The sequence below is a fragment of the Aethalodelphis obliquidens genome, unplaced genomic scaffold (genome assembly GCF_003676395.1).
Source record: "Aethalodelphis obliquidens isolate GAN/ISIS:26980383/991018 unplaced genomic scaffold, ASM367639v1 scaffold4, whole genome shotgun sequence".
Lineage (NCBI taxonomy): Eukaryota > Metazoa > Chordata > Mammalia > Artiodactyla > Delphinidae > Aethalodelphis > Aethalodelphis obliquidens.
Genome location: NW_020837948.1, coordinates 26,588,468 through 26,601,876, shown reverse-complemented (window position 1 = coordinate 26,601,876; position 13,409 = coordinate 26,588,468). Strand labels below are relative to the sequence as shown.

Genomic DNA, 13,409 nt, shown 5'->3' with positions numbered 1-13,409 from the left:
GATGTGGAAGCAACCTAAGTGTCCATCGACAGATGAATGGATAAAGAAGATGTGGCACATATATACAATGGAATATTACTCAGCCATAAAAAGAAACGAAATTGAGTTATTTGTAGTGAGGTGGATGGATCTAGAGTCTGTCATACAGAGTCAAGTAAGTCAGAAAGAGAAAAACAAATACTATATGCTAACACATATATATGGAATCTAAAAAAAAAAGGTCATGAAGAACCTAGGGGCAAGATGGGAATAAAGACACAGACCTACTAGAGAATGGACTTGAGGATACAGGGAGGGGGAAGGGTAAGCTGGGACAAAGTGAGAGAGTGGCATGGACATATATACACTACCAAATGTAAAATAGATAGCTAGTGGGAAGGAGCCGCATAGCACAGGGAGATCACCTCAGTGCTTTGTGACCACCTAGAGGGGTGGGATAGGGAGGGTGGGAGAGAGGGAGATGCAAAAGGGAAGAGAGATGGGGATATATGTATATGTATAGCTGATTCTCTTTGTTATAAAGCAGAAACTAACACACCATTGTAAAGCAATTATACTCCAATAAAAAAAATCTGTATTCACTGAATGATTCCTCTTATATGAGGCATCTAAAATAGTCAGACTTATACAAGTAGAGAGTAGGATTGTGCTTCCTAAGGGATAGGTGGAGGGGGAGATGGAGAGTTGTTGTTCAATGGGTATCACGTTACAGTTATACAAAATGAGTAAGTTCCAGAGATCTACTGTACAACATAATGCCCAGAGTTAATAATAAGGTATTGTTCACTTAAAAATTTGTTGAGGGTAGATTTCACATTAAGTGTGCTTACCCCCCGCCACACACACACATCACATACACACACACACAGCAAAGGGACACAGGAAACTTTTGGAGGTGATGGATATGTTTATTACCTTGATTGTGGTGATGGTAACATGAATCTATACACGTGTCCAAACTCACCACATTGTATACATTAATTACGTGTGGTTTTTTGTATACCAATTATACCTCAGCAAAGCTAGAAAAAAAATTAAAATTTTTAAAATAATTTAAAAATTATCATCTATATCCAAATTTTCCTCAACAGCATCTACAGAAGTGAAATGGAGTGTGAACCAAGAACTCTTTGGAAGAGATCTGTCAGTGTCATCTGCCTGTTTTAGCAATGCCCCTCTTTCTCAGAGCTCTCCCTTTTGATACAAGTAGAATGACTCTTGCTCAATAGCAAATTTTCATGAAGTATGTGATTTTTTAACTAGATAAAATAACTTTTATAGCGTTTTCCTCTAATACTACGTTACCCAGAGACCATGCTGTCAATATCCCATGTGTTGGGCTGTCTGATATCACTGAGTGGCCATCAGCAGCCCACATATCACACTAGCATGACCTGTGCGCACTTTAACAAGTCTTTCTTCATTTTATATTAACACTAGTGTGACTTTTTTGTTTTTTTAATAAATTTATTTATTTATGGCTGCGTTGGGTCTTCATTGCTGCGCACGGGCTTTCTCTAGTCATGACGAGCAGGGGCTACTCTTCGTTGCAGTGCGCGGGCTTCTCATTGCAGTGGCTTCTCTTGTTGCGGAGCACAGGCTCTCGGCACGCAGGCTTCAGTAGTTGTGGCATGCGGGATCAGTAGTTGTGGCATCTGGGCTTAGTTGCTCCTCAACTTGTGGGATCTTACTGGACCAGGGATCGAACCTGTGTCCCCTGCATTGGCAGGTGGATTCTTAACTACTGCGCCACCTGGGAAGTCTAATAGCATGACTTTTAATCGCTAATAATTTCAAAGTCTTTTAGAGTTAGCCCACTGTTTGAATGATAGCTGTATTTTGACTCACAGAAAAATGATCTTCCACTGAACAATGGAATTTTTAAAACAAAACTTGTTTACAACTTGCATTCTTCTATCTTCTTATGGCATCTTCTAGAGGAGTCTTATGCCCAAAATTAGATTTTAATCTTCCTCTGAAAAAGATGATATTTTGTTTTTTCATATGCCCAGCATTGTTTAACATGAGGCTGAGCACATTAAAAACTACATTAGGGCTTTCCTGGTGGCGCAGTGGTTGAGAGTCCGCCTGCCGATGCAGGCGACATGGGTTCATGCCCCGGTCCGGGAAGATCCCACATGCTGCGGAGCGGCTGGGCCCGTGAGCCATGGCCGCTGAGCCTGCGCATCTGGAGCCTGTGCTCCGCAACGGGAGAGGCCACAGCAGTGAGAGGCCAGTGTACCACAAAAAAAAAAAAAAAAAACTACATTAGACCCTTACTATGTACTATACATTCATTACGTATACATTCAAGAGAGATCCTTGACTCCCCAGTTCCATGGAACACATTTTATCTTTTTTAAATAGATCAGATTTTTAGGCTTTCCTCTGCCTCAGACATTTAGAGAATATGATGAATGTTTTAGATCCTCTTCCCTCCCAGAAAACACATAGATCTGAGGAACTGCTTTATCCAAATCTCTACTCCAGGCTTTCATATTGAGTCATCATTTCCTTAGACCCCTTTATTTTCCTTCAGCTTACATCACTGATAGCATCACGCAACTCTGGATAACTTAAGTAGAAAAGGAGATTCAGTAGCTCACATAATAAGACAGCTCAAAGGGCAAACTAGCTTATGCAAAACTGAATCCAGTGGATTACATGGTCAGCGGTACTCATTCTTCATCTCTAGCAATGTTTTTCTCTGTGTTGGCTCCATTTTCAGTGAAGTGATCTCCATATGGTATCAAAAATGGTCCCTGGTAGTGGCAGACTCTATACTCTTGCTCTCACAATTTCAGAGGAAAAGAGAATACCTCTTTCTTGATTATATGAGCAATATTTGGGGGGAGGACCCAGATTGTAATGACTTGGATCTGGTGGATATCCCAGACTCAAGTCACTTTGGCCAGAGTAGAGAGTAATCTGATTGGTTAGGCTGGGTTATGTGCTCACTTCTGTGGGAAAAAGGCAGGCGAAGTGATTGACAGCTCCAATGGGTTTGGGTCAAGGATTCAAAAAAGAAAGGAAGAGGAGGAGGAATAGGTTGAGATGTAGTTGTGCCTTAGTGGTGATAGCGATAATTTTTGATAGCAAAGGGACCACACAAGCGGTCTGACAAGTTGTGGCCCATATTTGTAACTAGTTCTCTTTATGTCTGAAACAGAGAGGAAAGACATGCAGCTGGACAAAAAAGGGAGGAAGGCAACACTTAGAAATTAACCTCTGCCATTGACCTGATTCATCCAGGTGGTTATTGCTGTTTCTGACTCTCTGCTACAATGAAGATATTTCTAAGGCGGGAGTATCTTTCAGTTTCTCTCATTTTGCCTTTTAGGTGGACAAAAAAATCGTAAGAACTGAAATAGGAGTTCTTCTTCGCCTCTCACATCCAAACATTGTAAGTGGTTTTTAGCCTGTTATTTCAAATAATCTCCAATGTTACAGGATGAGATTTTTGTTCTTTACTGTCCATTCTGATGATGAGAAAGGGATTCTTCCACTTCCAGTAAGTAGCCACCTTGGCCTAGCTCTTGTCCTTATCTGATCCCGTTTTTCAATTCTTTTTAACTGAATAAATCTTAAGAATAATACCCCTTGAAAGAGTTGCAAAATGGGCAGATCAGCAATATATACCATTGATGTTTTCATGCATAAGAGGATAACTAAAATTGGAGAGTTTTTTTCCCTCTAATAAGACACTGGCTTTTTTCCTTTTGTGGGCCTATCTTATTAATATGCCATTGCTGAAAACGCCTGTGAAGAAAATGCATTTCTTTCCATAGTCATTTCACTCTCCTATGAGAGAGTATTTGCTTCAGAGACAATGTGAAGATTCAAATAAATACTGAACTTGAATGGGGAAAATAAAACGTCCTCCCAAGCTCTGCTCTAGGCTATGTCCAGACAAAGGCACTGAGGGAAAGAAGGGCTGGGGAAAAGCTTTCTTGAGCCAGTGAAGTGAAAAGAACAAAATCATTTTCCAGACCATAACTTGTTTCTATAAATTGAGTCACTTACTTAAAATATTTTACTCATTTCTCTGAGAAAGTTGTGGTGTTCCCAAGGATGACCTGCAATGCTTAGGCTCAAGGCAAAGTGCTTAAAACTTGTATATTAGTTAGCAATGCACTCAGCTGTAAATAACAGAAAACTTGAATATGGTGGTCTAAACAAATATTTTTCTTATGTTGTAAGAAATCAGAAGGCAGGCAGTTGTTAACACTCGTTCACTTCCTCAGTGATGCCATCCAGGACCCAGACACCTTCCATCCATTGGTTCGCCCATCTTCAGTGCACTGACTTTCACCTTCATGCTTTTCCCTCATGGTCCTAAAATGGCTGCTCCACAGTGTTCCCAAGTCTTCAGGTCTATATTCAAGACAGAAAGTAGTGGAAAGGCTTAACGAGCAGAGGCTGATGAGAAGCGTAAAGGCTTTTTCCAGAATTTCCGGCTGCAGTAGAATTCTCTTCAGTTTGTGGCCACAAGATGTGGTCACAGAATCACCCTAAACTGCATGGAGACTGAAAAATTAGGGAGTAGGGTTATCATAAGTGGCCTAGACCAAACATAATCCATAATTTAAGGCTAGGTACCTTGCTTCCTAAACAAATCAGGGTTCAGTAAAGTAGGGGGAGAAGGGCTTTGGGTAAGCAATTAACAAAATTTACCATATATAATCACCACTTTTACATTATCCGTCTTATTTCTTTCAAAGAGACGTCAATATGGAATTTTCCTCAAATATAGATCAGTCCTGGTCACTAGATTCTCAGAAGGAAAATATCCAAAATTGGATAGATTATCTGAATGTGATGAAAACCCTGTTATGGTCAATCAAATCACTATCACTGTTACTTTTCTGAGTATCCTTTCATCTACCAGCAACTTCTTAGCTGTTAAAGGGATTCCCTTTCCCTACAGACAGACTTTAACCTGGTCCTGTTCTGTCTCAGACCCCTAACTGAAGTCCCTTTCTAGGAGAAAGAGGCATTTGCATCTCTACCAACCATGATGCTTTCAAATGGTTTAGGAAGTTTTGTTTGCTTCTGGTTTGTTTTGTTTGTTTTTTGTTTTTTTTTTTAATTCTGTTGAAATGCAGAAATTGGAATGATTTGGCAAAATTTAAGAAGCATTTCTAGGGCAGGTATCTTTCAACTATCAAGATGAAAAATATAAAAACTCAAAAGGACCTTTGAAGAAATTAGGTAACTGATAAAAACAACCAGAGAGTGACAAATGACTGCTTGGTACTAGAATAAGGAAGCTTTTTTAACCATGATCCAACATATTGCTATTACAGAGAGTGCTGTTGTAGCCATAATTTTAACTATTTCCTAGAAACTTAAAAATAAAGAATTTGTGATTTTTTTTATATCTTTTCCCAGATAAAACTTAAAGAGATATTTGAAACCCCTACAGAAATCAGTCTGGTCCTAGAACTCGTCACAGGGGGAGAGCTGTTTGACAGGTGAGTAGGTCCTGGCAATGTAACCACAGTAAGGTTTTGCTTCCAGTCACCAAAAATAACCAAAAGGAAATTTCTCCTGAAATTTTTCATAATGACATATTACACCAGTTGATAACTTCTACTAAAATAAATCTTAAAAGGTGTGTAGGGGCTTCCCTGGTGGCGCAGTGGTTGAGAGTCCGCCTGCCGATGCAGGGGACACGGGTTCGTGCCCCGGTCCGGGAAGATCCCACATGCCGCAGAGAGGCTAGGCCCTTGAGCCATGGCCGCTGAGCCTGCGCATCCGGAGCCTGTGCTCCACAACGGAAGAGGCCACAACAGTGAGAGGCCCGCGTACCGCAAAAAAAAAAAAAAAAAAAAAGGAGTGTAGAATGGAAAGAGTGTGATATTTGATAAGATGTGGGTAGACTAAAATTTGGGATGCTTAGTGAACAAAAATAGAAACATTGTACTATTTACTTCTGCAAACATTTACTTCTAGATAAAAAGCAGAATTTCTAAAGTCATACTAAATCTAAACTAAATAGTAAGATTTATGAGAATATTTTGTGAGAAAATGTTCAATGAGAATTATAGAAAGTTAAACATGTATTATAATAGTATTCTTTATTATGATCCAAAAGCCATAAAAATCAATTCTCTCCAAATGATTGTTTCTAGGCCTACTTTCTTTGTTAGGCTGTGTAAAGAGTTCCAAGTTGCAGAGAAAAACATGTTCTGTTATATCCAATTATAGCCAATTTTAGTTGTCTGTTCATATGTTCATCACTCAAGGCAGAGGTTTGAGGATGGCAGGAAGTATTTCTGGAAATCTGGTAGAGCATAATATAGGCACACTATTTGTACAAGAGACACACACTTTAAGCTTCCATAGCTTTCCAACCCTCCTTATCTTCTCTGAATTCCCTCTTTGCCCTAATGGGCAGCTCTTTGCTGTGCTGAACAGGGTAATTAAGCAAGAATGGAATTGGAAGAAGACAAAGAGACTGAGTAGGTATATATCAGAAATGGTAAGAAACTGCAGTTTCTGTGATGTAAAGGTCTTGTTGGTTGAAGAAAGGGTTAAGAGAGAAGTGGACTGAAGACAGAAGCCATCAGAGAGGTTGATGAACTGCTAATGTAGCATGAGTGCCTGGAGCACAGTAAATTCTCAATAAATATTTGCTGCATGAATGAGTGAGTAAGCAACTGCTACAATGAATGGACTCTGAGGAGAAAGATACCTAAGGGTTTAGAATGTGTTAGGAGAAGAGCGTGCCCCCCCTTCCTCCCCACCCCTACTCCACCCAGTTAAATTTACTGCCTCTTTAAGAGCTTCCAAAAGTCTTCGTATTGGTTTTCAAAGTTCCTTTCTGCTTTTAATGTTACCCAGTGCAGATTTGGATCTTCAGATAGGAAGGAGCAAAATGGCCTTGATTGGAGCTACATATGTATCTTCAACATTTTGTTCAGATGTATATTAAAGTTTCCTTAGAGCAAGTTATGTGAATTTATCAGATTTTAAAAATTGTAGCATTTAAAGTATATTCATTCTTTACAAATAAATGAATCACCTGAGGGAAGTAAGCATAGGTAGCCTAGACATATATTGATACTTCTTCTTATGGTATTTGGCTCATAGTCAGTTGGACTCGTGGTTTTAAATCCTGACTTAAGGAACAAATAACTAACATAGAGCAGTTTGCTTAACTTCTCTGAACCTCAGAACAAATTTGAAGCTGTACTATGATCCTAAGGAGGCTGAGACACTCTGATCCACTATAAGGATAGCCTTATCCTAAAACTGTCATGTTCCCATATGCTTAGTTAAGACTCTTCTGGACTAGTTTATTTGAATGTTGCCTAAATTTGCCAATAATTGGTCCTTTTTCAACACCTTTTTAGCTGACTTCTTTCATGGACATATTCCTTCTTTAGGTACATTAACAGAGTCAATTTATAGTTAGATCCTGCTGGCTCTGGAGCCGTGAGATCTTCCTAAGGAAGACTTACATATTTCTCTGCTAATTATGGTCTAACAGAGAAGAATCTCCTGTTCTTTGTAAATAATTGCAGGACAGGAATTTCACAATGAAGTTGTCATCTACCAATGGCACTTCCTATTTACCTTCTAACCTCTGTTTGTTTAAATCATTTTGGAATCAGGAGTCTCTTTCCTTCCCTTCTCCCCAGCCTTTCTGGTTCTCTCATCTTGCAGTCTAGTTGATTTTGATGGAATAGAGTTAATTCAGCTATAGATAAGAGTGAAAAACTAAATGCTGTTGATAAATTTCAGGTACAGTGATAAATGGATGAAATATTCGGATTTAACAGAGGACATCTGAAGAATGGCAGGCAGCCAGTAGAGCACTCAACTACTCTATAAACTCTTAGTGGTCGTACATAATAGACTTTTTTCCCCCTGAATGTTGTTGTCCACATATCTGTTGCCATTAAGTTACTTAATTCTACAGTTATCTTTAAATTTGAATCAAACTGAAAATATATCCTGCATTATTATCCATTTATTTCTTTCTTGAGAGTTAAAAATCAAAATATGGTCTCTCTTTCCTGTACTTAGGTCAAAAACCAAACATATTTAATTGTAATGATAGAAATTCATTTCTGGTCTAATGATGACTCTAATAGTATCTAATGAATGAACTAATGGAGCAACTGATGAAGCGATAATTATGTTAGTCCACTATAGTCAAAATGGTTGTATTTTATTAACAAAAGATCTGTCCTATGATGCTCCTAAAAACCAAAACATGGTAAATCCAAGTGGAATCTGCTGTTTCATGTAGAGTATGAATAGTAAATTGCATAGGACAATGGATTACAATTTTAGGGATTAAAATCAGTGATATTTTGTGTCCAAGATAATAATCCCCCAAAAAAATTTCCACAAAATTACGATATCATGGAAAAACCTCCAGAACATTTTCTGTTCCGTCTCAATCTAGTCACAATTCTTATAAATTTATTGAACTTTTTAAGTGGACAAGTTCTGAGGTTGTTTAAGAGTAAATTTGCAAGTAGTTTTTTTCCAGAAAATGATTGTATTTTAAGACAACTAAGTTAGCAGTGTCCTTCTGGTCTTCTAATTAAATTTTTTTAAAGGTTGTTTTATTTTTTCTGATTTTTGTCTAACTCCAGTATCAGAATAACTTGTGAATTTTTAATTGTCTTTTTTTTTTTCTGTTTTCTCCTTGTGTTTTTGCTTGCTAGATTATGTTTGTTCAAATGCTAAACATTATGTATAAAAGGTTTTAGAATTTGAGGCTTTAAATGTTGTTGCCTTCCAAAAGAGCAGATTTTATTTTGCTCTAACAGGCAGTTAAGGTAAGGAACAGATCACTTTAACCTAATCAGGCAGTGGACTGATTCAAAGCTGGGCTTCCTGAGGGTGGATCTATTTCTTGTCAACTGTTACTCATAGGGTTTTGCTCTTTAAGGGTCCCAATTTAAGCCAGGGGATTTTGCGAGGGCCTTGACAGACAGAACCTAAATGCCAGCTTCTGTTCCCTCTACCCTGTGAGATGGCCCCATCAGCTACTGATTTAGAATCAGTAAATGCTTTTAAAGGGAAAGCATAGGCATCAGATATCAGGGTTGTTTTTCTGGGTTTTTCTTCTCTTCCAGATCTTGGCTCCTTAAGCCTTAACTTCCTTGGTAACTCTGAGATGTCTTCAAATATACTTTAAAATATATTTTATTTAGCTTGTTTTCATTGTTCTTGGCTGTACACTTGTCTACCCCACCATTACTGAGAGCAAAAATTCAGTACATGTGGTTTTAAAAGTTCTTTCACAGACACTAGTGTGTCTTCCTCTTTTATGTCAACCCTTTGGGGCAAGCAGATGAAGAGCATTGTCCCCACTATACAGATGTGGAAACTGAGAATGAGTCAAGGTAAATGATCTTCCCCAAATAGGCAGCTGGTGTGTCTTTTCGTCCAACTCTTCCTCCTCATATGGCCTCACTGTCTTTCTTATTAAATCCAGTTAGCACCTTTTAAATCATTTCCAAGGGAATAAACTATTGTTTATTGTGTTTATGGAGAATCCCTGATGTATTGGTTGGTCCTATGCAAAACTGTGTATCATTTAACTCACTCAATCACCCTTCATGTTTTTCTAAGGCATTATTATCCCCGTTTTTTTCAAGAACACCAACTGTAGAAATTGATAAGTCATAAAGTCAGGCCTGAAACTCACATCTGTCTGACTACAAACTTTCTTTTTTCATTTCCCAAAAGTGAAAATATTCTCTTTCCAAACAACAAGCCATCAACATGCAGGAGAAGTAGTGCTTATGTTTGGGGATTATGAATTTACTCCATTAATTACCTGACAGAGTCCTATTGTATCAGTCCTAATAGTCGTTTCTACTTCAGCATTCCTGGGTCTCTTACTCTTGGTGGAAGTAAATGGAATATTCAGGACATTGTCATTAGGAAAAGATTCTAGAAATGGAACTTAGGTCTTTTCTCCAGTCTCCATGGAGTTGTGTCAGGGTTGGTATTCTTGTTAACCAAAATCAGAACACATCTGAATTTGTGAAGACTATTGTGTCAAAAATTAGTCATTAATGTAATTGTCTAAAGTGAAGACCTATAAAATCTTATTGTCTAAAAGGATAATTGGTCACTATAATGAGGGCCATTTGTGAGTGCCTTTTGGGGTCCTGGCAGCGGCAGGGCATTTTGCTAACCATGATCTCATTAAATCCTCACAGCAACACATATACAAGGTAGGCCTTGATATATACATTTTGTAGACCAGATAACTGAGGATCAGAGTGTTCCGTTAACTACCATTAGGTCACTCAGTTTACATTGGATCTAATAATTACAACAACACTAATTAAATGAAACTGGACTCAAGTACATTAGATTCCAAAGCATATGATTTTTCTACCATGCCGTGCTGCTGCTATGTAAGCAAATGCCAGTACTCTTAATACTTAAAAATAAAACTTCAAATTAGTAATGTCACATTTTGTTCTGCTTAAGTGTTGGCTTAACTTAAACATTAATATATATATATACACTTGTTTTTCAACCATGGATATTTTAAGTACGTCTTCCTTTATACAATTTTATCTGGCTACATATGAAGAAAACATATACTTTGATTTGGACTATATTTAAAGTCTACTTTTCCCAGAAGCTTGGCTCTGAAGGGAAAAATAAAAGTGAGGTAGTAGAAAGGGACACAGGATAAATGGAGGCTTATTTATTATTTTAAGCTGGCACACTGGTAACACATTAATTTGCTGATGGGAAGGAGGCTACAGGATGGGGAAGCAGGAGAGATCTGTGTGAGAAGGACTTTTATTTGGAACATTCCAGAGAAGACACTGAAGGAATAAGATCTAGAGCCACATAAAAGGATTTGTTTTAAAAAAAGTTTCCCTCTTCCTCAGGAGCATAGTCAAGCTGCAGCAGAATCAAAGGACCTACAATAGTCGCAACAATTTTGAAAAAGAGGACTGAATATCAGGGCTGGGATATAATTCTAGCCTACTTACAAACTAACAAGTTAGCCTTGTACACCTTCATGGATGTTGGGAAAAGATATGAGACTCCTGGTCAGAGTCCCATGGGGGCATCACAGCAGGCTCAAATGGATGCCTGCAGACAGAGTAGGGTGTGTTCCAGGAGAGGAAATAACTTATATTGTCCGTAAACAGGCAAATGAACAAACAAAATGTACAATGGAATATCATTCACCAATGAAAAGGAATGTTCCTTTGATATATACTGTAACATGGATGAACCTCAAATACATTATACTAAGTTAAAAAAAAAAAAACAGACAGGAAAGACTACATATTTTATGACTCCATTTATCTGGAATTTCCAGAAGGGGCAAACCTATAGAGACAGAAAGCAAAGCAGTGGTTGCCTAGGGCTGGGAATGGGATTGTGTTGGGGGAGAGGAGAGTGTAAGAGGTTTAAGTAGCTCAGACTTGATAAGCTTTATTCCTTCAGTATTGTTGAAGAGAAATTGATCTCCTAACAATGGCTGGGAGAGAATGGAATAGGACACTTGAGGAAAGAAGTGGTAAAGCTTGGAAATGTGAGAACAGACAAGAATAAGGACTTTCCAGAAGCACTAAGGATCTGCCGAGGCCAGAGGCTATGTGTTTTTGGAGAATCTGGTCTGTGTTAGTTTATATTGTTGGTTAAATCTCTCCATATCTTTAGTACAATTTTTGACAGCATCTTTTTCCCTTGGTTTTTATCTTACTTTTTGGTTTTCTTTATCTTGATCCCTTTCTTGAGTTCCTCTTCCTCTTTTCATCCCTTAAATGTCTGCCTTTCCTAAAGTTCTTCATACATTCTCCGTAGGTAAATTGAATGCTCTCTTGTAGCTTCAGTCACATTGGTGACTGTTGTCTCAGCAGAGATGGAAACAGTATTTTCAACAATCTGCTAGACATTTTCACCTGCAAGTCCCATAGGCACCTCTAAATCAATATATCCTGAAATGAACTCAGCATCTTTCCCTCAACTCTCAATCTTGCTTTTCCTCCCTACTTCTGTGAACTGACCTAACAGCTAAGCTAATCACTGATTTCTCCCTCTTCCTCTCACTTCTCCCTGCCCCCCTCCCCATAATTCTTTCTGTGAGCAGCTCTCAAATCCATTCCCTCTCCCCTTCCCCATTGCTTCTGTCCTTTTGAGCCTTCACATTCTCTTTCCCATTACAATAGACTCCTAACTGGCATTAGTTTCACTCTCTTCCATCCATCTATGTTTAAAGCACTCATTTGATCACAGATCAGCCCAGAAGGCTACTCACTACTTTTAGTTCAAGGAAATTCTTTTAAACATGGCAAACAAAACCCCTTACAGTCTGGCCTCATTCTACCATTTCAGATTCACTACCCACTTTATTCTCTTCTCACTACCGTGTTAACCAGAGGACGTTACCTTCACCCTCAAGTAGCTCATGGTCTAGAAGAGGGAAAGTAAACTGTGATATGGACCCAAATATTACTTTTAATACTACCATCACCTCCAAAAAAGTGTACTAGGCTTATAGAGACAACCACACTATCACAAGATAAAAAAATAAAGGATGACAAGGGACTAAAAAAATAAAGATAAGAATCAGTAGTACACAAAAAACCTATCACAAGATACTTTGCATTTGCTAGAGACTGGTCACAAATTTGGCTGTAAGAATTCATGTGGGGAAGATAAATGCTATAATTGGGGCATAAACACAGTACATTGGTTACAAATTAAGGGGGTCTTCTAAGCCAGAAATGACTTCAGGGAGCTAATAGAGCCTTTCGAGCTGAATCTTAAATGGGAAATAGAAAATTAGCAGGTGAAGGGTAGAGGGAAGGGCAAAGTGATGGCCAAGGCAGAGCACACTGACGGGGGGGTTAGATATGAGTATCTTCATGTGCATCTTAGAAGCTGTTCTAGACAGAAAGCAAGCAATTTTTAGATATTTGTCAGATGAATGATTGAATAAACTCTATGCTCTTGGGCCCTTTATATGTCTTTGGGTCAGGCTTTTCATTTATAGTATGAGAGAATTGGACTGGGAATCCCTTAGGCCCATTGCCAGGTCTACAATTTGATTTGGCCTCCTCTTTCTCCTATGCTGTCAACTCTTCGGCCAGCACCCACAATGATCCACAATTCCCTCACTCTCTCCCTAGCTTCTCAAATTTAACAGGTGCTAGTAGTACCCTTTGAAACTGTTTTTTTTTAAGCATATGAATTTAATACTCTTTGGGAGAGTTCTTAGAAAAAGCATCAATACAGACAAAGGTGACATGAATGTAATAAGAAAAAGCAGTGAACGAAGCTTACGTAGGAGGGGTAGATTTACACAGGGTACAGCGGAATTCATTTAAATACAGTTTTGTATGTAGCAGCATAATGATGTACTGGCAGCCCTTAAAACTTGGCTCCTGAAACTCATATTA

The 13,409-nt window shown here is 38.4% G+C and overlaps 1 protein-coding gene across 3 annotated transcripts in view; it reads left to right on the top strand.

Moving 5' to 3' along the window:
- The window catches only part of CAMK4 (calcium/calmodulin dependent protein kinase IV), a 227,456-nt gene that overhangs the window by 135,965 nt on the left and 78,082 nt on the right, over nucleotides 1-13,409 (top strand). For all 3 annotated transcript variants that reach the window (XM_027100159.1, XM_027100154.1, XM_027100161.1), the window contains exons 3-4: nucleotides 3,341-3,403; nucleotides 5,392-5,474. In XM_027100159.1, coding sequence (XP_026955960.1) covers nucleotides 3,341-3,403; nucleotides 5,392-5,474 — 146 coding nt within the window. The remainder of the gene's footprint in view (nucleotides 1-3,340; nucleotides 3,404-5,391; nucleotides 5,475-13,409) is intronic.